General features: G+C 44.8%; 2 protein-coding genes across 13 annotated transcripts in view; one reads left to right on the top strand and one right to left on the bottom strand.

The window, feature by feature from the left end:
• The window catches only part of MOGAT1 (monoacylglycerol O-acyltransferase 1), a 30,692-nt gene extending 21,402 nt beyond the window's left edge, over nt 1-9,290 (bottom strand). The window contains exons 1-2 of one of the 2 annotated variants that reach the window (XM_084847114.1): nt 9,123-9,290; nt 8,748-8,894 (exon numbers count right to left, since the gene is read on the bottom strand). In XM_084847114.1, coding sequence (XP_084703240.1) covers nt 8,748-8,841 — 94 coding nt within the window. In that variant the 5' untranslated portion in view covers nt 8,842-8,894; nt 9,123-9,290. Of the gene's footprint in view, nt 1-8,747; nt 9,012-9,122 lie in introns of those variants that run through there. The other variant, XM_084847113.1, reaches the window with a different exon arrangement.
• Nucleotides 9,291-20,488: 11,198 nt separating this feature from the next.
• The window catches only part of FARSB (phenylalanyl-tRNA synthetase subunit beta), a 46,169-nt gene continuing 41,506 nt past the window's right edge, over nt 20,489-25,151 (top strand). For all 11 annotated transcript variants that reach the window (XR_014789579.1, XR_014789578.1, XM_084847108.1 and 8 more), the window contains exons 1-3: nt 20,489-20,590; nt 23,281-23,336; nt 23,771-23,925. Coding sequence is in view for 9 of the 11 variants with exons in the window: in XM_084847108.1 (XP_084703234.1) it covers nt 20,533-20,590; nt 23,281-23,336; nt 23,771-23,925 (269 nt within the window). In the remaining 2 variants the exon portion in view is untranslated. The remainder of the gene's footprint in view (nt 20,591-23,280; nt 23,337-23,770; nt 23,926-25,151) is intronic.

The raw sequence follows: 25,151 nt of genomic DNA, 5'->3' as shown, positions 1-25,151 counted from the left end.
TGTTTTGGAGAGTACCCTTTGGCAGAAACTAGAGGAAAGGCAAGGCAGACGAACTGCAAGCTAGAGATCCATTGAGAGTGCTTTGCTAAATTCAGGCACTTGGCTTTGAGCTGCTATTAGTTCTGGAGAAGCATTTCATAAGGACATGAAAGCTCTTTTATTGCAAGATACTTTTGCAACTCTGGCTGACCCTACTAACCACATGGATTGGTGGGAAGGGGAGATTTCAGGGGACTCCTGATTTTTCACTCATGTACTCTTGCTCAGATACACAATGTGGCATTCCATAAGTCTGCAATTTGGAAGTGACCATCTGCATTCCTTCTGCTCAGAAATTGGCCCAGTTCAGACAGAGCAGCGTGCCAGGGTTCTGGGGCAGCCTTGGCTTATTATGCACACTGCCCGATCACTCGTATTTGGCTCCTCCTGCAACTGGGAGCAGTTAAACAAACTATGGGCCTTCCAGATGGCTTATGACTCTGGTTCACACGTAATATAATTTACAAACCTTGGGTAACTCAACTCTCTCACTTGCCAACACTTTCCCCACTTACAAATATGGGAAGAATAAATGGCCTTTTTCACAAATGTGGTAGGGCTTAATAATAATGTTGAAAGCTCTTGTAAGGCAGTAGCTAAATATAACTAACCTAATCATCTTTCTGAAGGCTGGTATTTTGCTTCTTCCCACTCAAAACACGGCATCACAGTTCAACTTGGAAAGTGTTTTAGAAACAGCATTGAGCAGGGTGCCCTGAATTCTGCCACCAAAACCCCAGGAATTTCCACAACTCAGTGGTAGAGCCCCTGCTTTGTATGCAGAGGGTCCCAGGTTCAATCAGCAATGTCTCCAGGGCCCCATCTACACGAGCCTTTTACTCTGGGGCGGCTGCGAGTCGAGGTCCCTCGGGACAGATGATGCAGTCGCCAGTTCGCAGCCATCCATGGTTTTCTTCCAGAAAAATGCGGATCTCTATGGAGGCATTTTGCTGCGATGCTTTTCATTTGCTGAGGGTTTCCCTGCGGTTGTGAGCCATCTGTCCCTTCCCCAAACCGACTCCGCATTTAGCAGTGGGCGTGTTGTAGGCATGCGTAGTGCTTACGTCACTCTGTGATGTCCCTTTATTCCCCCTGTCCCTTCACCGCTGCGCAGTTACAGAGGCACAGAGAGGTGTTTTCATTTATTTAATCACACTTTCGCACATTTTTGCAGCTTCGTATCTTTGCAATGGTTGTTTTTGGACTCAGTGCCCTAGGGCTGGGGGGCGGGTCTTGGTGGAGGACCAAGTTCGCTCCGGCCACCATTTCAGAGTGATGGGTAGGCACGTACCACTCACGCTTGTGAGTGCGAACCATCATGAGAGTCTCAGGCTGGGGAACTGACAAACAGATGGTGTGGAAATGAAGGCGCACAGAACACCCACTTTTTACCTAACAAGGGATGGAAAGACACAACAGAACTCCTAAAATACAAAACAGCCACTGAAGTGTCACACCCCCACGCTCATCGGATTGCACAGCTGTGCATTAAAGTATAATGACAAAAAAAAAAAGGGCACGTCTGTTAGGGAAGCATGCAGTAAATCGCAAGTGTATCCGAGCAGAAGCTAATTCAAAGCTGAAATGCTGCGCAGTTGCAATGGAGTGAAGGGTGAAAGTGGTGCCATGTAGATGGGGCCCAGGTAGGAGACACTACCTGAATCCTTCGAGAGCTACCAGTCAGCGTTGACAATACTGGGCAGGTGAATAAGCAGGTTGCAATGATGAAGAGGAGAATCAATTCCTGGGGGCCCTTGTCAGTGGGCCCCTCCTGGGGTGTGTGCCCTCGGCAGATGCCCAACTATGCCTAACCTTGATGCCAGCCCTGCTAGGTACACAAGGGATTATTTATCAACATATCAGTAGTTAAAACTCCGTACGTTTTCATTTCCCCACCAGCTATTGTAAAGAGTGCAGCTAAGCTCAGAAGGAACAGGGACTTCTGGGGGAGGGACTAGCAGTTGACATCAATGTCTCTGTTAATCAAAAAGTGCCAGAGCTTTCATTCTGCACAAATCCTGCTATCTCTTAGGGGAATGCTCAATTGGAAACAAGCTCCATTACCATAGAGAATGGAGTCTTCATCTTAAAATAAGATGCCACCTTGAGCACCATTTTTGACATAAAAAGGAAGTAGATAAAACAAAATAAAAAATAACCTTCTCTGAATATTGCCCCTTGCAAGTCTTATATGTTACTGATTCATCCACATCAGAAAGCATGGCTGATCACCCTTGCCCAACCATGGCAGCCTTTTCCCATTAAAGGGGCCTGATTCTGATTTCTCAGGAAATCCTATTGCCAGGAGACTAGTCGTTACTTGGCCTCTGGTGACATGTGTTTGAGGGCAGCAGAGTTTGTCTGTCTGCCTCCAAGGCCCTTGGATCCATCTTTGGAAATGGACTGAGAGACATTTAGAGCCCTGTAAATAAAACAAATAGGGATCCATCGGCAGCCTTGGGTATTTCTGCTTGCTCCTCTTGCCCTGGCGTCTGTGCCACTGCCCTCTGGTTAGCATGGTAAATTACCAGCCTTCCTCCCTCCCAACTTGGGGGGTGGGGGGGATTACTGTGACAGCTGCATGAGCGATCCCTCCCCTGCCCCTCAGCTCCAAACTTGGGAGGAAGGCTGCAGGTATTTGGTTGCCTGGAGGCAGGGCACCCAGCATGCTTCGCTTTGGGCAAGCCCTGCTATGGCAGAGGCTGGGGGTGGGGGCTTCCTTGGTCACTCAGAGCACTCAGGCTGCCGTGCCTTCATGTAGGGTGGCCAGGTGTCCTACTTTACAGAGGACCATCCTCTGCTTGAAGGTGTCCTCTATTTGATGGGCTGTCTAGTCGAAGTCCAGTTTAAAGTCAAAGATAATGAAGGAGAGCAGAGGGGGCCTTGAGGTTGCCCATCTACACTTCGCACCTCGATGGTGCTAAGCAGGGTACCTGAGCAGGCAGACAGATCACCTAGTCAGTCTTTTCTCCTATGGTGAGATGTACTGTATTTCTGTTTAAAATATAGTAATTATTTCTATATTCGCAGCTATAAATTACCATATGCAAAGGTTATGCAAATTGGTATCCTCTTTGGGGGTGATATGCATCCGCCTTTTTGACAATGTATACAGGGCCACCATAGCCGCAGGAGAGGCCAAAATGGGGTCTTTTCTTGGTCACTCTAAGGCGGGGCATCTGCACACCTTGCCTTGGAGTGCCCAAGGTGGCAACCTGCCCTCCCCCCACTGGCCTTTCCAGCAGAAGAGGATGGAGGGGACTCCCTTTGTTGGACTGCCCAAGTCAGAAAGCCCCCACTGGCCTTTGCTACAAGAAAGGCTTCTGGGCGGGGCTTCCTTGATTACTTGGAGGTGGGGCATCTGCAAACCTTGCCTTCGAGTGGTGCTGCTAGGAAATTTTGGACCCTGGACTTAGTGGTCTCACAGGGGGGTGGGGGCTTTAGACAGCCATGTCGTGTTACTCCAGTTGCAAAGCACATACACAGCTATAATTTCTCTCCTCCCAGCCCCTGCCATTTTATGCTTTACAATTGCTTCTACATTCCTGATAATTCCAGCAAAACAACAACTCAAAAAGAAAGCTGTTTGCCAACCTTGATTTTTTTTAAACAAACTCTGTGCGTGTTCAGTTTGCATTTTAAATTCCCTTAAATCACAGCACCATCATGACAACAGGAATAAAACAGTTTGTTTCTGCTGCTCTGATACTTAAAATATTTATGATGGGAATTAGCAGAATGTGTCGTAGTAAAAGATAATATTTTTTCAATGGACAATTAACATGCCCATGTACAACCCTGACTAGAAGAAGCCACCAAAAATGGAAGAACCGTGTCCCATGGTATCGAGAGCTTTTCAGAAATTACTTTTATTTTATGTTTGCATTCCAAGTGATTTGGTTTCCAGAGAACAATCCTATTTTTATTCATCGCACATGACCGAATGGATTTTTTTCCTGGATTTGACCCTGCTGTCCCTACCTATGTGCTAAATGCTGTCTTACCTGCTATTGGAAGACATCTGTTTTGGTTTGTGGAATAAGAAAATCTCCTAGGAAACACTGGCACCCTCAGGCCGTAAGTTACTGAGAAATCATACTGAAATCATGAAAAATCATACTGAAATCATGAAAAATCATACTGAAATCATGAAAAATCATACTGAAATCAAGCAATCATTGCTTCTGAGCAACGGAGCATAGAATTACACTGGTAAACACCAGCGTGTGGAAAGAAAAGCATTCATTACTATTTGGATTCATGGCAAGTGGTTACTATCTTTTTTAGATTTTTCAATTTAACAAGGAACATCCAAGGGGGCAAGAATAGAAAGCCTATAATAGGTCATCTCCAATGTTAATCTTATTTATGGTAGACTCATTGAAATGAATGGGACCTCAGAGGACTTCCGGTTGGAACCAATGTCACTCTGGCAGCTTGCCCCAGGTTCTCCCATGGGAGCTTTCTCAAACAGCTTTTTAAAAGGTTGAAAAACCTTTTCATCTCTCCCCTGGAATTAAAAGGGGGGGGCAAGGCGGCACTGGACAATATCTTGGAGAAAAGTACCCCCCTGGAGATAGTGGGCAGGGCTGGATTCCAGGATTATCTCCCCAGAGCTTTACCAATGCAAAAAGCTGTGATGAGACTCCTAATTCATAGGAGAAAACAGGGCTGACCTGTTCCATAATAATATATGCTTCAAGAAATATCAACAACTCCTGTGGGATGATTTAATAAATATTAACAACATCTGAGAACATCTGAGGACCAGTAAGATCTGTTTGAGAGAGACATGAATGCACCGAGGAGAAGGGGATGGCTGCACCGCCAGTTCCCCCCATACCTCTTGTGTCAAAAGTTTTGAAAACAGAAGATATAGGGGAATTAGTTACTCTGATAAATACTTTATCTTCGCAATTTACAGAGCAAGACAGAAAGTTGGATTTAATCCAAAATTCCATCACAGCCATGCAAGGACCTGTCGATTTAATTAATCGGGGGTTACCGTGGCTTGTCATGTGGTCCAAACCCTGGTGGCGGGAGTTATCTGAGGGCTGAACAGCCCTTGCATAACCCATGGTTTTAGGTTATGTAAGAGCTGTTTAACCCTCAAATAATCCCCGCCACCTGGGTTCGTATGACACAACAAGCCACAGCAACCCCCGGCTGGGATTACGTATTCATAATGGCAAAAGGCATGTGCTCTGGAGCCCTGAGGGTTACTTAACCCACGGTGGGCTGTTGTATTGTGTGAACTGGCCCAATGGGTCTACTGTAAGTAGGACTAACATTGGATACAACCCCAAAACTCAGAACCCAGGAGGGAAACACTAATTGTAGGACAAAGAAGAAAAGGGAGACTGAAGAAGTTTATTTATTTACAGACGTACTCCCATTTCTTTCCTAATTTCAGGCAAGAAATTGGAGTGCTTCTATAAAGAAATAATTTCTTTAGCACCTTTGGAGGTTCACCTCTTTCTTGGGGAAAAGGGCTGAGAGGTTTGTTGAAATCCCTGCTTGGCCCCAGTTTCCCCATAGCCCTGATCACCTCTTCCCAGTGTTCTCGGGGTTGCTATCTCAATTTTCCAATCCATAACAAAAAGATTTGAACAGGAAGTTGGAGAAAAAGTTAGGAACCAAAATTAAGTGTGCTAGTAAAGAAAGTTTATGTTGATGTGTACGATCTATTCCAATGACAAAGATGGTGATCTCAAGCCCACCTCCCAATCTTATACCCAGGTTACCATCCTATGTAGTTACCTGAAATCTATGAAACATGTGTCACATAATTGCATGCGGAAACACAGCACAATCCTATACATGTCTACTCCAAAGTAAGCCCCAAGGAGTTCAAGGGGACTTACTCCCAGGTAAGTGTGCCTTAGGATTACAGCTTTAGAGCTTTTTTACATGAGGCTGTTAATCACTATATCTACTTTCGGTCTTGTCGCAAAACTGAGAGCTCTATACAAAAAGCTTTTCCTTTCCTGCTTTTCCACTATATAACCTCTAGGTGGAGTTGTGGTTTAGCAGAATAGCACAAATACACAAGTACAAACGGCGCTTTCAGAAATATCCTATTTTCCTCTTTCTAAAAAACAACGGAAAGTGCTCTGAAAAAACAGAAGTGACACTGGAGCATCACGTCACTGTCTAAAGAACCTGTAAGCAGTGGTCATTGAGGAATCATGATCACACAATAAATGCCTCGTGTAGAAAAGCTCTTCATCTATGAGCATTTGAGGACATGAGTTTTATGACCTAGTGCCATGGCAGCCTCCCCCAAGCTGACAACATTCAGATGTGTTGGACTGCAGCTCCCATAATTCCCAGCCCACATGCCCAATGGCCATGTGGCTGGGAATTATGGGAGTTACAGTCCAACACATCTGGAGGGTGTCAGGTTGGAGGAGGCTATGCTATAGTATAGCCATCCTTGATTGGAGTTCCTCAAAGGCTCCTCATAAGTCAGGCAGCTGCAATCAAAATAATTTACACACCATCAGAGTGGTCTTTGGATGCTTTATAGGACAAGTTTGTAAATACTGTCACTTTGCTTAATTTATGCACTACCTAAAACAATTTAGCAAAGCTCATGTCCTATTTTAGTCCAGTCAAATTCTGGTTGTTGTGGCCAAGGCAAACTTGGAGCTTCCTCTAATCATTCTCCAAATATCCAGTGCTTTGCTTTCATAAAGGATGCATTTCAAAAGTTTGCTTCAAGTATCTACTAATGTGCAAAGCTGTGAGATGTTCCTCAGGGATTCTTCCACATTATTTAATAAAGGCACTAATTATTTGAGTTTAGATTGCTCGTATCCAAGCTATTCCAAATAACTTCACTTACTGAGATTGGACTGATTCTTTTATGTAGGATGATTTTAGATCTCAATCTCTGTATTACTATGGTAGTAATCCCAAACATATTTACTTGGAAGTATTTTTCTGAAATCAGTGAGATGTTTCCACGTAAATGGATTTAGGATTGCGGAATTAGTCTGCTTTCAGAACAGGAAATAGAAAAGCTAGACAGGAGAGAACTCACATTGCTAAGCACTTGTGGCTTCACAAAAGGAAGCGTACATACGCAATGAAGACTGATTTCCCAGAATACAAAAGATTTTCATCATATCTGCCTGGAGTTTGGCAGCCTTTAAAAAACAATCAAGACTTCTTTTGGGGCTGTATCTTTGAAACATGAGTTTTGCAAGAACAGAAGAAACCTTACATCAGCTATAAAACCCCTGATGTTCCAACAGGCAAGAATAACCAAAGTATATTTTCTCTCTCTTTCTTTTCATTGACTTTCTATCTTGACTTTCCCAAAGCTTACAATTCAGCACTGTAGCCATAGAAAAATACTGTTTTATTTTACACCAAAGGAAGGGCTTCCAGAAACACCAGACATCACACGTAGGCTGTGCAATCCTTATTGATCCAAACAGTAGAATGGGAACACCTTGCTTTCAGAAAGGTTACATGCTATCAATCAATATATATGTGGAAAGTGCTATCAGGGCAAACACTTTTATTCACATAAAACTCAGTGCAGCAGCAGGCAACACCTACTTTTACGATTATAGCCAGGCTATCATGGTTAAGACTTAAACAACAATTCTCTAGAACATAAGAGGATGAAAAGAATGTGATGAAAGAAGCCAAACCAACAATTAGACTGGAAAACTGAAGCTGTTGCTGTAATAAATTGCTTAATGGCTAGATTGTGTTGGAATTTGGAAGAAGCTCATTTCAGATGGATAATGAGGCAGTTGAAATGAGCAGGCCATGGCTATGCTTGGCTTTACTAATTTTGACATTGAAGAGGAGGATTTAGGAAGATGGACACTGTAACCCTCGCACCCCCTTCTAAGTCTATGAAGTGGCAACGAAGAATAGTTTAACAGGGGCAGGTTTTGTTTTGGAAATAGAGAGATCTCAGTACCATTTCTATTCATCTTGAAAGTTAATGGAGTAGGAAAATGGGCCATATAGCAGCATTATATCATGGTACAACCACACTTTTTATTTTTGTTCTTCTCCCACCATATAATGGCATTCAATTCTACTCTCATGATGTCAGCAGCACCTGCATTCCTTCCATTTCCTCTCCATGTTGTAATTTGCAAGATTAGTTTTTTTCCTATTAAAAATTCCAATCCAGATGTATTAGCACATGGCCATACAGTAATGGCCAGGCCAGCAGGGAATGATGGGAGTTGCAGTCCAACACGTCTGAAGGGCACCAGGTTGGGTTGGGGAAGGCTGTACTAGCTAAATATTTTCAGTAGAACAGAATTACTCAGAACTCCAGAGTGACCACATCATCTCTTCAATGCTGGTTCTCTTAAGGGAGCCTTCCCCAACCTGGCGCCTCCAGAGGTGTTGAACTACAACTTCCAACATCCCCAGCCATCTGGCTAGGGATGTTGGGAGTTGTAGTCCAACACCTCTGGTTGGGGATGTGTTTCACCAGGTTGGGGAAGACTGCTATACGTGTTTATTAGTAAAAGTAAGTTTTACTAGCTTGAGTTGGGCTTACTCCCAAACACGTGCGAACATGGTTGCTCCAGCCTCAAGCACATGAACACAGTATGGCTGGGAAGTCAAGTCCCCGCTGAACTCAACAGCAGGATTTCCTTCCAAGCAAACATGCTTAGGATCGGCCGCAAAAATAAGAAAGCAGATGCGCCTAAGAAATACTCGGTTACCTAGCAGCAGGAAGGAGAAGACCCATTGAAAGACAGCGGCGGTCTGCCCTCTCCTCGCCAGGGGAATGTTGAGCGGGGCAAATTCGACCTTCATGTTGCCTCTGCGCGACAAAGCAAAGGGCCACCGAGGCTTTACGAGAGAAGGCGCTGAAAGGGCAAAAGCAAACAGACCTTCTCGCCTCCCCGCTGGAGCAAGGCGGGGTCCTAGTGCTCCGGCGGGTCGCCAGCCCATTACCCGACGCTGGAGAGGGCGAGAGCAGAGCGCGCTCCTTCCAAGTTTGGAGACATCCAGCCCCTAGAACAAGGTTTCAATCAAGCCGCCGAGAGGCTCCGGACCGCCCCCCCCACGCAGCTCGGTCATCGCGTTGCGCTTGCCTCCTCGCGAAGTCCTCAGGGCCGGCCCCGGCCGCACAGATCAGCCCTGGGCAGAGCACTCAACGTGCGGGCTTCTCGCAAAGCGGCGAAGCGATCGTGGCCGCCTCCACGTGGAGGCGGCCACGTTAACTGAACACCATACGCGGGTTTTTACAGGAGGCGGGAGGCGGGAGGCGGGGGGCTTGGCTGGACGGAGCCGCTAGAGAAGAGATTGGCCAGGGCTCCGAGTCGGAGGGTAGCTGAGACGGGCAGGGGCGCCACTTTATCTGGCGACAGAAAGAGGCAAAATGTATTTGGGGGCAAGCAGGTTTTGTCCTGCAGCATATAGAATAGTCATAGCATCATAGAATAGTAGGGTTGGAAGGGGCCTACAAGGCCATCGAGTCCAACCCCCTCGACATATTGTGCAACATATTGTGTGTTGTGCTGCGTTGGCACATTTATTCGTTTTGTATTGGTGATTTAATTTGTATTTTTTTAATCGTTATTATAAAACGCCTGGAGAAATGCATTTTTGAGGCGTTTAGTTAATAAATAAATAAAATAGATATGAACGCTTCCATTCTGAATATATGTTTTCTGAAGTAAGCCCTACTGATTTTGGTGGCGTTAACTCTGATAAGCATGCTTCGAATTGCCACGGCCTTAGTTATTTCCATTTCCTGATTCGGTTATAATTTGTAAGTGAAAAGAGTACCTTTCCTTCATTTAACCGCAGGGATCTAGGTATGGGGGTTGTTGTTCAGTCATTCAGTCATGTCCGACTCTTCGTGACCCCATGGACCAGAGCACGCCAGGCCTTCCTGTCCTGCACTCTCTCCCGGAGTGTGCTCAAGTTAATATTCATTGCATCGGTGATGCTATCTAGCCATCTCATCCTCTGCCGTCCCCTTCTCCTTTTGCCTTCAGTCTTTCCCAGCATCAGGGTCTTTTCCAGAGAGTTTTCTCTTCGCATTAGGTGGCCAAAATATTTGAGCTTCAGCTTCAGTATCTGTCCTTCCAATGAGCACTCAGGGTTGATTTCCTTTAGGATGGACTGATTTGACCTCCTTGCAGTCCAGGAGGTATGGGGGTGGGGGGGCCCTATTCTGGCACCATCTGTGCAGCATTGAGATCCTGAGCGTGCGAGGTCCCGCTCGTTTCAGGCGCGCTTTGCTTCCCAGTAATCACGTGGTAGAGTGCAGCCACAGAAACGCAGAAAAAATCAAAGTGTTCTCTTTCCTTGGAAGCCGGTGGTTGTTGCAAGTGCACGTGATGAGACTTAACCGGCTCAACCAAAGTCAAAATATCTTGTGGCACCTTAAAGACTGAGATATTTATTCTGGCATAAGCTTTTGTGGACACTGCCCACTTCATGAGATGCACGAAATGTTAACCTCAAATTGGCAAAAATATATACACATGCCGGGGGGGGGGGGGGGGATGTAAACAGTGTTGTCAGAGGAAATTGAAATGCAAAAAAGTCCTAACACAAATATTGCAGTTGTGAGCTGATTAACATATGCAGTGTGATAAAAGCAAACACCTTTGTCCTTTTTCAAGCCACAGCAAATAAAGTTGAATCTCATAGAATAGAATCAATCATAGGGTTGGAAGGGGCCTACAAGACCATCGAGTCCAACCCCCTGCTCAATGCAGGAAGCCTGATTCCCAGGCGCATCCAGCCCTTCTTGATTTATTGTACTTCAACAGGGGCAAGGTTCACATGCTTTTAAGAACTGCTAGGCAGGCAGAAATTCAACAGGCAAAGTTTTGGCTCTATTCATTCTATATCAGCCTTTCTCAACCTTGTGCCTCCAGATGTTTTAAGTGACAATTCCCAGAATTCCTGGCACTTGGCCATGCTGGCTGGGCTGATGGGAGTTGTAGTCTGAAACATCTGGAGGGCACCAGGTTGGGGAAGGCTGGATTTTATATCTCTGCTCCTCATTGCACGCAGCCATGCCAATGAGCTTTAATGAGCTTCCGCCATGCATTAAATATGGTTGTTCAGGCAAGCATTCGGGGTGGATTAGGGTATTTTTTATGATGTTTTTAATGTAGAATTTTATTGTTTTAACTGTTTTGTTGTACATCGCCCAGAGTGGCTGGTTGATTAATTAATAAATGAATGAATGAATGCCAGAAAAAAAAGGACGGGGCTACTCACCATAGCCTACATTCTGGTTATCTGACTACATGTGAACTTGAATTGAACCCCAGGGACCTGTCAAGTTGACATAATCAAAGGGAAAGGCCTGGGGGGGGCACAATTCTCTTATACAAGCCTCATGCAAATGAAAGGGTCGCTGCCACTTAGGAAGTTAAATTACATACTCCCCCAGGGAAACGAATGGGAGCTCTGCAAGATCATGGAACTATTCTTGTAGCTAGGACCTTCTCGGTGGTAGTACCCCCCAGCTGTGAAATGATCTCCCCACTGAGATCCACCTGGTGCCAACATTACCATCTTTTCAGCACCAGGTTAAGATTGTCCTCTACTCCCAGGCATTTGACAACATATTGTGGGATTTTAATGTCAGTTGTTTTGTCAGGTCCCACTATTTCACTGTAATTGTTTTAGCTGTTTTAAATTGTTTTAAAATTTTGTATTTTATATCATGTTTCATAATTTTTCTGAACTGCCCAGATTGGTTTGGCTACTGGGCATTCTAGAAATGAAATGAATGAAATAAAAAGGCCTATAAAACCTTACACAGCTTGGGACCACAATACCTGCTCTGCGCCTCTCCTGACATGAACCTACTCGTACGCTACACTCAGCATCTAAGGTCCTCCAGCTGCCTACTCCGAGGGAGGCTCGGAGGACAGCAACAAGGGAGAGGGCTTTCTCGGTTGTGGTCCCCCAATTATGGAATGATCTCCCCAATGAGGCCTGCTTGGCACCAACATTGTTAACTTTTCAGCACCAGGTTAAGATCTTTCTCTTCTCCCAGGCATTTGGCAGCATATGATAAGTTTTAATCAATCCTGGATAGTCTTATGGTTATGGTTGTTTGCTTGAGATCGCTTGTTTGAAGTTGTTTTTTAGATATATGTTCTCTTGTGTATATTGTCTGTTTGCGTATTTTTTATGTAAATGGCTTTTAATCTCTGTATACTGTATTTTTAATGTTTTTAATATTTGCAAACTGCCCGGAGAGCTTTGGCTATTGGGTGGTATAGAAATGTAATAAATCATCATCACCATCATCATCCCCAGCCAGCATAGGGAGCATGGTTCCTTTCCCCTCCCCCTTAGCAATGCATACTATTTTGTGGATCTTACTTCTCTTTCCACCCTCTCCTTTTGTTTAGCTTAGTTCTTTGCTCCATACATAACCCCTCTCCCCTGTGAGGCTGTGTGTATATTTCACAGCAAGAAGTAGAATATACAAAGAAAACTGCTCTACCTACCGTGTCTGCAGGTTTTTCCTGCATGGAAACATCCAACGTTTGCTCTGAAGGCCCAGTTCTGTGATATTTTCTTCAGTGAAAGGATCCACAGGTCCACAATTATGCATTTGGGGGGAAAAAAGCATTTTAAGAAAATGTAGAAGCATAAGAAAATATAGCCATAATTTTGGCAAGAAGTGGGAGAATAAAATTGGTAAGCTAAGGAATTGGTGAATTTATCGGATTTATCTTTCTCTCTCCTCAGTTTTAAACAACATTTTTATTTCAAATGATGAAAGTAAAATGCCATAAGTTAAAAAAAAAACAAAACACAGTTCTTGTTAGCATATAGTTCTATCCTAGCAATTATTATCTCATGCACTGAGAGCTAGCATAGTGTAGTGGTTAGAAAATTGCACTAGTTCTTTGTCTGCCTGGTAACACTAATCAGGACTCCAAAGATGCTTGCTCTCAGACCCTCTTCTGTGCAATGTACTCTGCACATGTTCTGAAACCCAAGATTCCTAGCTAAGTTAAATTGTTTTTTATTTGGAATTCTCTGTGCGCAATTGTTACCTTCTCTTGTTCTTCCTCCCCTACCTCAATAAGCTTTTTAGGGAGCAATCCTACGGCCGCTAGTCAACGGCTAGATGACCATAGGATACGTTGGTTTCCAGGAACCGACCTCCCCCCACTTCTGCAGTTCCTCGCAGGCAGCTCAGAACAGCCCCGCGCTCTGTGCTTGGAAGAGGAGCACAGAGTGGCCAAAATGGGGCGTTCCGGGGGGCGTTCCGGGGCAGGGAAGGAGGAAATGCTGATACGACACATCCAATATGTCATCCAGCAGCCGCTTCCCCTGCTCCGCCTTCCCATGGCTAGACAGTCAAAATTGGCTGTCTAGCCACAAATGCAGGGCAGCTGAAGCACAGAGGGGACAATCCCCTCCACGCTTCTCCTGCCCTGCATTGAATAGGCAGTCGCCTCCCTTAAGGGTGCAATCCTATGTAGGTTTAGACAGAAAAAAGGTCCTATAACTCCCAGCATTCCCTAGCCAGTCATGCTGACTGGGGAATGCTGGGAGTTGTAGGATTTTTTTTTTCCCTGTTTAAACCTGCATAGGATTGCGCCCTAAATAGCTGAACATTTAGCTGCATTGTTTTAAAGGAGAATTTCTCACGAAAACTCTCCTTGTGTAAAACAGCATGACTGTTAGGTTTTGTTAAGTCCCCTGCCTTCTGTGCTTTGGGTGAGTAAATCCAAAGCGGCTTCCCCTTTAGTGGCATAGTGGTAAATTCTGAAGTGCAGGCGCTCATCATGACAGTCCCCGTAGCAACCCCACCACCAAGGGAAGTCCAAAAATGCAGGCAAGTGTATTCATTCATCTCTCCTGCCCCCCTACTATATTTCCTTTGTAAAACTAGTGGCACTTAATTATCCATTCAAGACTAAGCCCCCCACCCCGCCATTACTTTGCATTAGAACAAAGATAACTAATAATATATTCTTGTTGGGAAAATCCATCTTCTCTCAGCTACTGTGAGGATTGCAACTAAGTTCAGAGGGAAAAGGGAAGCTGGAGGGGAGCAGGAGATGATTAGCATCCCCTAATCGTAAAGTCCTGGCACTTCCGACCCTTTGATCCCTAGCTCCACTACACCAATGTTCCCCTTTTGTTTTTTCCAAGAAATGGGCTGAAGGGAGGGGTCCTTGGCAGGGGGGCTTAGAAACTCGCCAAGCAGCTGAACAAACTAGGATGTATCAGGAAGTTTATCCTGGCTATTGGCAGCCTGTTGTAATTCGGGGGGGGGGCACCTTTGTAAAGAAGGGGATATTTCAGTAGGAAAAGCCCCCATCCCCATCCCTAACAGCTCCAAATTAGGAAGTTTCTGGTTCCACTGACCTCATCCAGAGGCAGTAGAGCAGAAGGACTGACAAACTAAAAGCTAATAAATCACCAGGCCCAGATGCTAACCATCCTAGAGGTCTTAAAAAACTCAAATGTGAAATTTCTGATCTTCTAACAAAAATATTTAACATGTCCCTAAGATCAGCCTCTGTACCAGAGGACTGGAGAATGGCCAATGTAACACCAATTTTCAAGAAGGGATCCAGGAAATTACAGGTTAGTTAGCCTAACTGTTCTGAGTAAATTGGTGGAAAGCATCATTAAAAATAAAATGAGTAAGCATACAGAAGGACAAGCCGTGCTGAAAAAGAATCAACATGGCTTCCAACCTTTTAGAGTTCTTTCAGAGTGTCCATAAACATGTGGACAGGTGATCTAGTATACTTACTTAAGCTTCAGAGGGAGCAATCCTATGCTGATTGACGGTTGCCTCCAACCCCGGGGGCGACCACCTATCCACTGCAGGGTGGGAGGAGTGGATCTCCTCCATGCTCCCCCTACCTTGCTCTTGTGGCTAATCAGCTGTCTAGCCACGGGACCTTGGAGCACCGGGAGAGGCGGCCGGACAACGCATAGGATCTGTCATACAGACACTTCCGACCTCCCCTCCCTGGCCTGCCCCCGGGAACACCCCATTTTCCCCACTCTGCACTGCTCTTCCAAGCATGAAGCATGGGGCTGATCTGCACTGCCTACAAGGTGGCATGGGAGGGGGTGGAGGTTGGTTTTCAGGGTACTGACCTCGGAGTGTGGGCTCTGAGGCCAGTTCCTGGGAACCAACCAATCCTATGGCCGTCTACCTTCTGACTAGCAGCCATAGGATTGCACCCTAAAAGGCTTCTGACAAAGTCCCTCACCAAAGCCTCGTGAGCAAACTTAGCAGTTGTGGAATAAGAGGACAGGTCCTCTTATGGATCAGTAACTGGATAAAAAACATAAAGCAGAGAGTAGGAATAAACAGTAAATTCTACCAATGGAGAGATGTAAACCGTGGGGTCCCATGGGGATCTGCATTGGGACCAATGCTTTTCAACTTGTTCACAAATTATCTGGAATTAAGAGTGAGCAGTGAGATGGCCAAGTTTGCGGATGACACCAAATCATTTAAGGTGGTTTAAACAAAAAGGGATTGCGAGGAGCTCCAAAAGAATCTCTCCAAACTGGAAGAATGGGTATCAAAATGGCAAATGCTGTTCAGTGTAAGCAAGTGTAAGGTGAAGCATGTTGGGGTAAAAAATCCCAACTTCAAGTATAAGCTGATGGGATATGAGCTAGAAGTAACTGACCAAGAAAGAGAACTTGGGGTGGACAACTCAGTGAAAATGTCGACCCAGTGCATGGCTGCTGTGACAAAGGCAAATTCTATGTTAGGAAATGAATTGAAAATAAAACTGCCATGATCATATTTCCCTTATACAAATCTATGGTGCAACCATGCTTAGAATACTGTGTACAGTTCTGATCACCACACCTAAAAGTATTGTAGAGTTGGAGAAGGGGCAGAAAAATGCAACTAAAATGATCAAGGGGCTGGAGCAACTCTCCTAGGAGAAAAGGTTACATCATCTGGGACTATTAAGTTTACAAAAAGGGTGAATAAGGGGAGCCATGATAGAGGTGTACAAAATTATGCATGGAGTGAAAAAAGTGAACAGGGAGACATTTTTCTTCCTCTCTCATAATACGAGGACCCGAGGTTATCCAATGAACCTGATTGGTAGGAGATTCAGGACAGATAAAAGGAAGTACTTCTTCACACAGTGAATAGCTAAACTATGGAATTCATCACCACATGTTGTAGTGATGGTCACCAATTTGGATGGCTTTAAAAGGGGGTTAGACAGATTCTTGGAGGATAAGGCTATCAATGGCTACTAGTCCTGATAGGTATATGGTACCTCCACTATCAGAGGCAGTATGCTGGGGAGCACAACCAGGAGGATGCTATTGCAGTTATGTCCAACTTTCCCACAGGCAGCTGGTTGGCCACTGTGTGAACAAAATGCTGGACAAAGTGGAGCTTCAGTGTGGTCCAGCATGGCTTGTCTTATGTTCTTAAGGAAGGTGGACTCTGAGGGGTTGTTTCAAAACAAAAACCCAGCTTGTGTTGCCCTGACCCTGAGCTCTGCAACTACTGTTTGTGGAGAACAAATATGCCCAGATACTGTTCCATGGATCAAAGCAGCTATAGATTTACTGAAATTGTTATGCAAGCACATATACACAAGAAGCTAGCAGAGGACTGTCTGTTCACAGTTACGTTCACAATGGCTGGTCGTGGTTTGTAGAAGGAGTAATGCTCTCAGGGCATCTCTACACCAGCCTAACATCTTGCATTTAAAATGGGGCTTTCTGCTTCCATTTTAAATGCAGGATCACAACAGCTCCCTTTTTCACCTGCTTCCTTTCCCCCCAGCCCCTTCCCCCCCCCTTCTCCCCTCATCTGAGTCTTCCACTATTTTTCATTGATCTCGGTCCTCTTCTTGCCGCTTTAAGTCACGGAGGAAACTGAAGAGGAACACAACGGGGTAATTTGATAGCTCATTATCTGCGATCTGTTTAAAAACGGAACAAAGGGCATTTAGTGCAGGAGGGTCATGGCATCATGTAAAGAGCCCGCAAACTTCCGTGAGGGAGCAATCTCAATCGCAGGATAAAAGCTCAGTGTGAAGGATGTTACATGTCGGTGTAACTCAATTTGCCCAGCTATGGATTCCTTTTTGATTTCCCTCTCCCTGGATTAATAGGAAATGTGGGAACACATGGTGTTTCACAACTTATTTGCATTTTACTTTGGGAACATTTTCTTAAGTAAGAAATTATCTTTAAATCCAATCACGGTTCCAAAGTTACACTGGAACACCTAGAACAATCTCACTTAGAAGTGATGCAATCTCCAACTTGGGTAAGTAATGGCCTTGGATAGAATATTCCAAAGAACCAGCCTTCCCCAACTTGGTGCCCTCCAGAGTTGGGAGTTGGACTACAACTCCCAGCATCCCCAGCCAACACACCTGGAGGGCACCAGGTTGGGGAAGCTGCAATAAAACATTCAGTTAGTAAACATCCAGAAACTCCTGGCTTAGGAGGGTCAAGTCAGCTGGGAGCAGAGAGGTGGTGGCTGGGGTTGGAGGGAGAAAACTGGAAAGGAAAAGGATTTCCAACACAGGAAATTCTATCCTCACCACTGCCACTCACCCCAGAGCTGATGTTTACACAGTTCTCTTCTGCTACTGATCAACACACCTGACCTCAGGCAAGAAGGAATGTTAAATTTCCTGCACTGGCCAACTCCTTTCCAATTGTGCATTCTTCTGCTAGCCAGCCAGCCACATTTTCATTCCTTGCTTCTACTTCTCTTCACCTTCCAGTGGAATCTGGATCATTCCCATAGGTTTTGTTTTTCTTTTCTTTTTAGTTTGATCATCTCATTCTGCTCTAAAAAGGTAAAGGTGTCCCCAACCAGTCGTGTCCGACTCTAGGGTGAGGTGCTCATCCCCGTTTCTAAGGCGAAGAGCCAGCGCTGTCCGAAAATGCTTCTGTGGTCATGTGGCCGGCATGACTGAACACCGAGGTGCACGGAACGCTGTTACCTTTGCCGCCGAGGCGGTACCTATTTATCTACTTGCAATTTCTTGCTTTCGAACTGCTAGGTTGGCAGAAGCTAGGACTGAAGACAGGAGCTCACTCTGTCACGCAGCACTCGGGTCTCGAACTGCTGACCTGCCAACCTTCCAGTCTGCAGTTCAGCGTCTTAACCACTAAGCCACATTTAAGCATGAAGTGTCAGAATGTGTGTAGAGAGCATAGAGTTGAAACCAATATATAGTAAATCAATAACAAAGTCTTGTGGCATCTTACAGACAAACACATTTATGACGGCAGAAGCTTTCGTAGACTTGCATTGAGCAGATGCATCAGATCAAGTCGACTCTAGTCCACGAAAGCTTCTGCCATCATAAATGTGTTAGTCTTTAAGGTGCCACAAAACTCTGTCATTTTTGCTCCCCTAGACTAAAGTAGGTAGCTCTTTGGAAGTTGCTACAATGTAAATAAATGGTATCCATACCCAGAAATGCATCCTACTGTATAACTAGTTTATGCGTGTGGTTCCTAATGTGCAGATCTCCTTAGAGATGGACTGGGCAGATATTAGGGAAAGCCTAGAACCAGAAATGGCAACCTAATTTATAAATGTGGTTGCCCAATTGTGAACCCACTTACAACACAATCCTAACCAGGTTTACTCAGCTGTAGGCCCAACTTCAATTACTCCCTGATAAATGTGATTAGAACTACAGCATTACTTGGAGGGGTTAATGGGCCATCGTTCAGTGGTAGAGCACATGCTTTGCACGCATATGGTCCTAGGTTCATTCTCCAGCATCTCCCAGTAAGGCTCAGAAAGATTCTTGTCTGAAAGCCTGGAGCTGCTGCCACCAGTCCGTGTAGAATACTGAGCTATCTGGACCAATAGTCTGGCTTGGTACAAGTCTGCTTCTTATGGCAGAAGTGCCACTGAAATCAATGGATCTTTTTTACAAATACGCAGAAATGCCATCTACACAGCATGGTAAACGCACAATGTTTCTGCCGGTTTACCATGAAGCAGAATGCATGCTTTAAAAACAACAACACCCTTTGTCAGCAGTAGTAGAAGGATTGGGCTAAATACTACTTGCTGTCTGCAGATTTCAGGAAATACCATCACCATAACAACACTGAATTTCCAGAGCTATCACAGGATGAACTTTCTCTGCATTTGTAAGAAAGCCCTATCGATTTCTATCGAGTGTACTTCATAGGAAGCTGTCTTACACTGTCAGACCATTGGTCCATTGGACCGTTGCCTGAAGCTGGGATTTCCTAGTTATTTTTGATGCCATGGCTATGTCTTACTACTGGGGAGAAATCCAGGATAAACGAAGGAACTGGGAACTAACTTCAGCCTCATGACTTTACTGTTATACTGATTTGACAGCAGCAATGTATTCACCTCAGCAAAAAGCAGAAGGGAAGAAAGAAGTTTATGCTTTTTAAAACTCACGTTTTTAAAACAGTTTAATGTGTTTAAGAAATGTTAGGAGTGCCTTGCAAATGCTTCCTGCAGCAGGAAAGTAGAAATAAACTCTCCAGTGTTATTGTCTCCAGGTGTGGGTGGGGTGTGAGAGAAAGAAGCTGAGAGGTACTATGTTGATATGGGAGCGGGGAGCGGGGAGCGGGGAGCGGGGACGGGGGGGGGGGAGACTGAGCTCAGAGGATCAGTCTGAGAAAGCCTGGCTTATGACATTCTCACGTAGCCAAAACTGCACCATCCACATACAAAAGGGCGTCACTGGCAGACTTGGGAAAATGTCAAGTTTTTCAGAGAGAGAGAGAGAGAGAGAGAGAGAGAGAGAGAGATTTCAGTGGTGGCTGGTGGCTCCGATTTTGGTAGGGCTGTGGGTCCATTCTGGGTTTTAGTCAGAACCAGCCAGAACTCCAAAGGAGCTATCCACGGTGCCAAATCCTAGCCCCAAATAGTTTCAGAACCTTGGATAGCTCCTTTAGAGTTCTGGCTAGTTCTGACTGAAACCCAGAATGGTCTTACAGCCCCACCGAAATCGGAGCCACCAGCCACCACTGTGGAAAAAAAACCTTTTATATGACTCGCATGCGGACACGTAGTCCTCTTGACAGATCGCTGAAGGCGGTGCTAAATGAGACCGGAAGTCAATGGGAGTGTGTTACTTTAATCTTTTCTTCCTCAACGTAAGTCTATGGAACGGAGAATATTCCCCCCCCCCCCCGCTCCTTTGCTCCGGCTGATGTAACCTTCTGTGTTTGAGCTGTCGTAAATATGCCTGATCAAATATTTCCCAAATTTTCGGCAAGTTTCTGCCTGCCGGACTAGGCACCATAGGAATGACTGAGTGTCTCGACGACCTTTATGCCAGGTTTATGCTTCTGAGCGAGAAAGACGAGCCAGCAGGGCGTCAGATGGGCAGCATTGGATCAGGCAGCAGTTTGGACAGAAGCCATTGACAACTGAGGGCCGGCGCCGACCCTGCGAAGGGGCCTTCTTCGCTAAACGTGCGCGTGGCGCATGCGCCGTGGGGGCGCTGTGAGAGCGGTTCTGTTTTCCGAGCCATGCCGACTGTCAGCGTGAAGCGGGAGTTGCTTTTCCAAGCGTTGGGAAGGACTTACAGTAAGGGGGGGACGGACGAACGGCCTGCGCGAAGGGTGCTTGGGGCTGAGGCCCATGTTAGCCCCATGGAGAGTAGATCCGTTTAAATGGATGGCACTTAAGTTAGACGAACGCTGGGCGCACTGCTTGGGGACCCTGGAGGCGAGGAGGTGGGAGAGGAGGGCTGCAGGAATGCCCAGGATATGCGCCTTCACGGGCCTGAGGGATCGGTAGGGAAGTAGGGTGACCAAAGTCGCCCCAAAAGAGGACCACAGAGGACAGCGATTTGCATAACATTTTTATATGCTCATTTATATGTACGGATGCACATTCAGAAATAGTTATTATGATTTAAATAGAAATACAGTGCATCTCACCATAGTGTGGAAGACTGACAGGTGACCTGTGTGCCTGCCTGTTCGGTCTACTGTCCAGGTGCTAACTGGTGATGGGCAACAGTACTTATGGTTCATTATTTTTAAACTGGAATTGAACAACAAAGACAGCCTTTCAAATAGAGAATGCCTTCAAACAGAGTGTGGTCCTTTAGCAGTCCTTCAAATAGAGAACTGTCCTCTGTAAAAGTGGGCACTTGGTCACTCTAATCCTGGAAAGGAAACGTCTGTAGGTAGGATTTAGTCTATCCTGTAGCCAGTGGTGCGGATAGGTAATTTTAGAGCCTGGATTTAGGGCGTAATCCTATGCACGTTTAGACAGAAAGAAGTCCTACAACTCCCAGCATTCCCCAACCAGCCATGCTGGCTGGGGAATGCTGGGAGTTGTAGGACTCATTGCTGTCTAAACGTGCATAGGATTGCGCCCTTAATGGACTTATGCCCCCATTATATGGCCATGTATATTACCACAGTTGTAAGAAGCACAACTCACATTTCTCCTACCCCCCTTGTTTCTGCAGTCTTGTTATGTTAGAACAAAACCAAAAATACCCCAATCCAACAACAACTAAAAAAGTGTTAGCCAATGCTAGTTTTTTGGGTTTTTTTTTTTTTAAGAAATACTCTGAAATAGCTTCACAATTTAAACTCACTTGATTTATAGCACCACGGCTGGAATAAACTAGGTCTTGCTTCTGTTGCCCTGTTGCCTTCATCAGTGCTGCTACTAGGGTGGAGATTGGGGCCCCTGTGGGGCCCTGGACTTTGATCCCAAGGTCCAGCTGCACCACCACCTGTAGTCCTAATAATCAAGCCAATCTCTGATCTAGTCTAATTCCTTGTTTGATGCAAGGAGGCACTACTGCACTGGTGTTTTTCAGTGGGCAGTAATTCTAACACCTGGCAAATGGTGAGGCATCACTGACTGAAAAGAACTGCCTGATGTGCTTTGATAAGGGTTCAAGTTCTCATGACTTTGGTGCCTATGTGTATTTTCATTGTGTGTTTCAAATGCAGGAGAGTCTAACTAGCCAAGTTTAAAGCATGCCGGCTGGGGATGATGGGAGTTGCCATCCAACACATCGGGAGAGCTCCAGGTTGGGGAAGGCTGCTTTAGGGAGCAATCCTATGGGGATTGACCGTCACCTGCGAACCCGGGGGCAACCGCCTATCCACTGCAGGGCAAGAGTGGTGAGGAGTGCATCTCCTCTGTGCTCCCACCACCCTGTTTTTGCAGCTAGACAGCCAATTTTGGCAGTCTAGCTGCAGGACTTCAGAGCGCGGGGTGGAAAGGCTGGATGACACATAGGAAGTGTCGTACCTGCACTTCCGACCGCCCCACCCCCAGGTATGCTCCATTTCCCCTGCTCCGCGCTGCTCTTCTGAGCACGAGGCCAATCCGTGCTGCCTACGAGGTGGCACAGGAGGGGTGGAGATCAGTTCTCTGAGATCCAACCTTGGAGTGCAGGCTTGGAGGTCGGTCCCTGGGAACTCACCAATCCTGTGGCCATCTAGCCACTGACTAGTAGCCATAGGATTGCACCCCTAAAGTGTCAAATAGTAGCAAGGCTACTCTTTTCCCAAGAGCACTTCCATAGTTGTGTGTTAAACTCCTTTGGAAAGTGCACTGCTCTACCCCTGTGCGCTTGTTATGCCTTTTAAAAGCTATTTTCCCCCTTCTCTGCCCCCCCCCCCATGGTTCTATACAGGACGGCTATTGTATTGTTGAAAGGGGGCTTTGGAGAGTCTGATTGGGGCACAGTTTGATCCTCCAGAAATGTACAGGTTGGGAGTTGAAGGAGAACTAAGAGACAGAAGGAATCAACAGGGCACAGAAAATAAATGAGATTGGTATCATGAACAGGTGAAAAAGAGCAGAAGAGGAACACAATTGAGATGTTTGCTTTTATAAAATTACATATAACAAGGAAGAATACCTGTTGTCAATTAGCAATTTGTAAGCAAAATGCCAAATTATCATGCTGGCAAAGAAATGTTGAACTATGACATTAGTAGTCTTGGTTATTTAAACATTATCTAATTACAACTATAAAATAGGTTAAAACAAGAAGAGTAGCACTGTCAAATGAACTACTTAACAAACTTTGGTCTTTTCCTATCACTTTCTGGCCACCTCTGTCAATATTTATCTATTTATTACATTTCTATATTGCTCAATACCTGAAACTACTTCTGAAATAACTTCTAATTAAATGCCAAGATAGAATCAGTTACTCTTTTCAAAAGGACTGAATATTTTTGACTTCTTGTAAATTTTAACACAGGCGAGAACTAATCAGGGGAATTTCTTTTCAGCGGATGAAGAATTTGATGAACTTTGCTTTGAATTTGGTTTGGAACTTGATGAAATTGTAAGTATTTGTTATTACCTTATATTCTTGTAAAGCTACTCAAGATCTAGTGTGTGTGGTGTAATCCAGCTGCTGTCCTACAAAGTTTTCTTCCTGCATCCCTAGGATCCAGTTCTGTAAATGGCTTATTATTCTAGTGAAGCCTCCAAGCAATTACTATTTATTCTAGACGTCCTTCCCCAAGTCCTCAATACCCTGTTCAGCTTTCCGGGAACTGTCTGTCCTCACTCCCAGACATCAAAATAGTTGGGCTGTCTCTGACTGGTATACTTCTTTAATTTTCAAAAGTTAAGCTTAAACTATTTCTTTAGGTGTCTGCTTGTGTATGAAAGCATATTAAGCAACTCATATTATTTCCCCATTTATGTATATTTTTTTCGAAGTGCACAGTTTCTGATATGCACTTTCTGTAAAGTATATTTGTTTCATTTCAGACTTCCGAGAAGGACATCATAAGCAAAGAGAAAGGTGATGGGAAAGCAGAGGGTGCTTCAGACATCGTTCTCTATAAAATTGATGTTCCTGCTAACCGGTATGATCTTCTTTGTTTAGAAGGTCTAGTCAGAGGTCTTCAGGTCTTTAAAGAGAGGTAATGTGGCATTTGGGAATGTTATATTTAGGTAGTTGCTAACCTGTATTAGTCATGGGTTTACTACTAAGCAGCCAGATGAAACACTTTAAGATGAGAGTAAATGAATTGCCTTAAGCGAGCAAAACTTGCAATTCATTAGAAAGCAATTGAATGATTTGTACACATACTCTGGATGTAAAAGTAACACTTTATTCTCTCTTTCCCTAATTTGAATGAGAAGTTCAGGATGATTAGAAATTCAGATGATTTGCTTTACTTTCGGTTTGTGTAATTTCTCTTTGCTGGATGTTTCTTTTTAAGCATACTTTACTGCAAAATAGTGTTCTGTCAGTTGTAACTATTTTAGACTGTCCCAGACATGCATCCAATCTTATGCATGTTTTCTGTGAATTCAGTTCCAATTCATTCAAGACTTATTCTCAAGTAAGCGTGCATAGGATTGCAGCCTTATTTAAAAATGCCCTTTAATAACAACCCCAACTCCTCCTTCTTCTGATTTATTGCATTTATATTCTGCCTTTTTCCCCTTGCAAAGAACCCAAGGCTGCCTCCTCTCCATTTTGGAGTGATCCAAATGGTGCACATAAGATAATGAGGGCCCAGTCCCCAGATTCTTTCCTGCAATTGTGGGCTGTACTGACATCTCTCCTTATTTGCCAAACAATGGTTGGCAGTATCACCTTTCGCAGTTGCAATCACCTGAGAGTTGAAGGAGTGCCTCAGTTCATGATCCCCACCCAACCCATAGCTCCCCAAACAGGCAATCAGCTGTGTCAGGGGTGTTGGATTTGCCAAAGAGATGGTTGGTTCCATGTTGTGGTCAATCAGCAATTGGGATTTGATATGCAGTTCTAGGTGTTTGTTGTGCGTTTTTTAAAAAAATTTTGAACAGCAATCTTTTACGCATGGGAGAATGGAATGCACACTTGGAGTGGGAGCGTTCACAATTCATACAGCTCTATAGAACACTGATGTATTTTAATTATTTTCAGCAACAACAAAAAAGTACGGGTGTGTCCAGTTGAGCTTGATGCTTTCAAAATATTAAATGACAGTAAAATAAATATTTGGTGCTATTTAAAATATTTAAGGCACAATCCAGTCTTGTCCTATGTGTGTAGGTGAGAGGCTGATGGGAAGGAGGCAGAATGCTATGTGCACTGGTTAGAGAAAAGGTGGATTCAAGAGAGCATGGTCCAGTGCCCCTACTCTAGTCTGTATGT

The sequence above is a fragment of the Heloderma suspectum genome, chromosome 3 (assembly GCF_057233095.1).
Source record: "Heloderma suspectum isolate Gila_16-S chromosome 3, 16-S_ref, whole genome shotgun sequence".
Classification (NCBI taxonomy): Eukaryota; Metazoa; Chordata; class Lepidosauria; order Squamata; family Helodermatidae; genus Heloderma; species Heloderma suspectum.
This window is presented reverse-complemented; position numbering and strand designations above follow the sequence as displayed.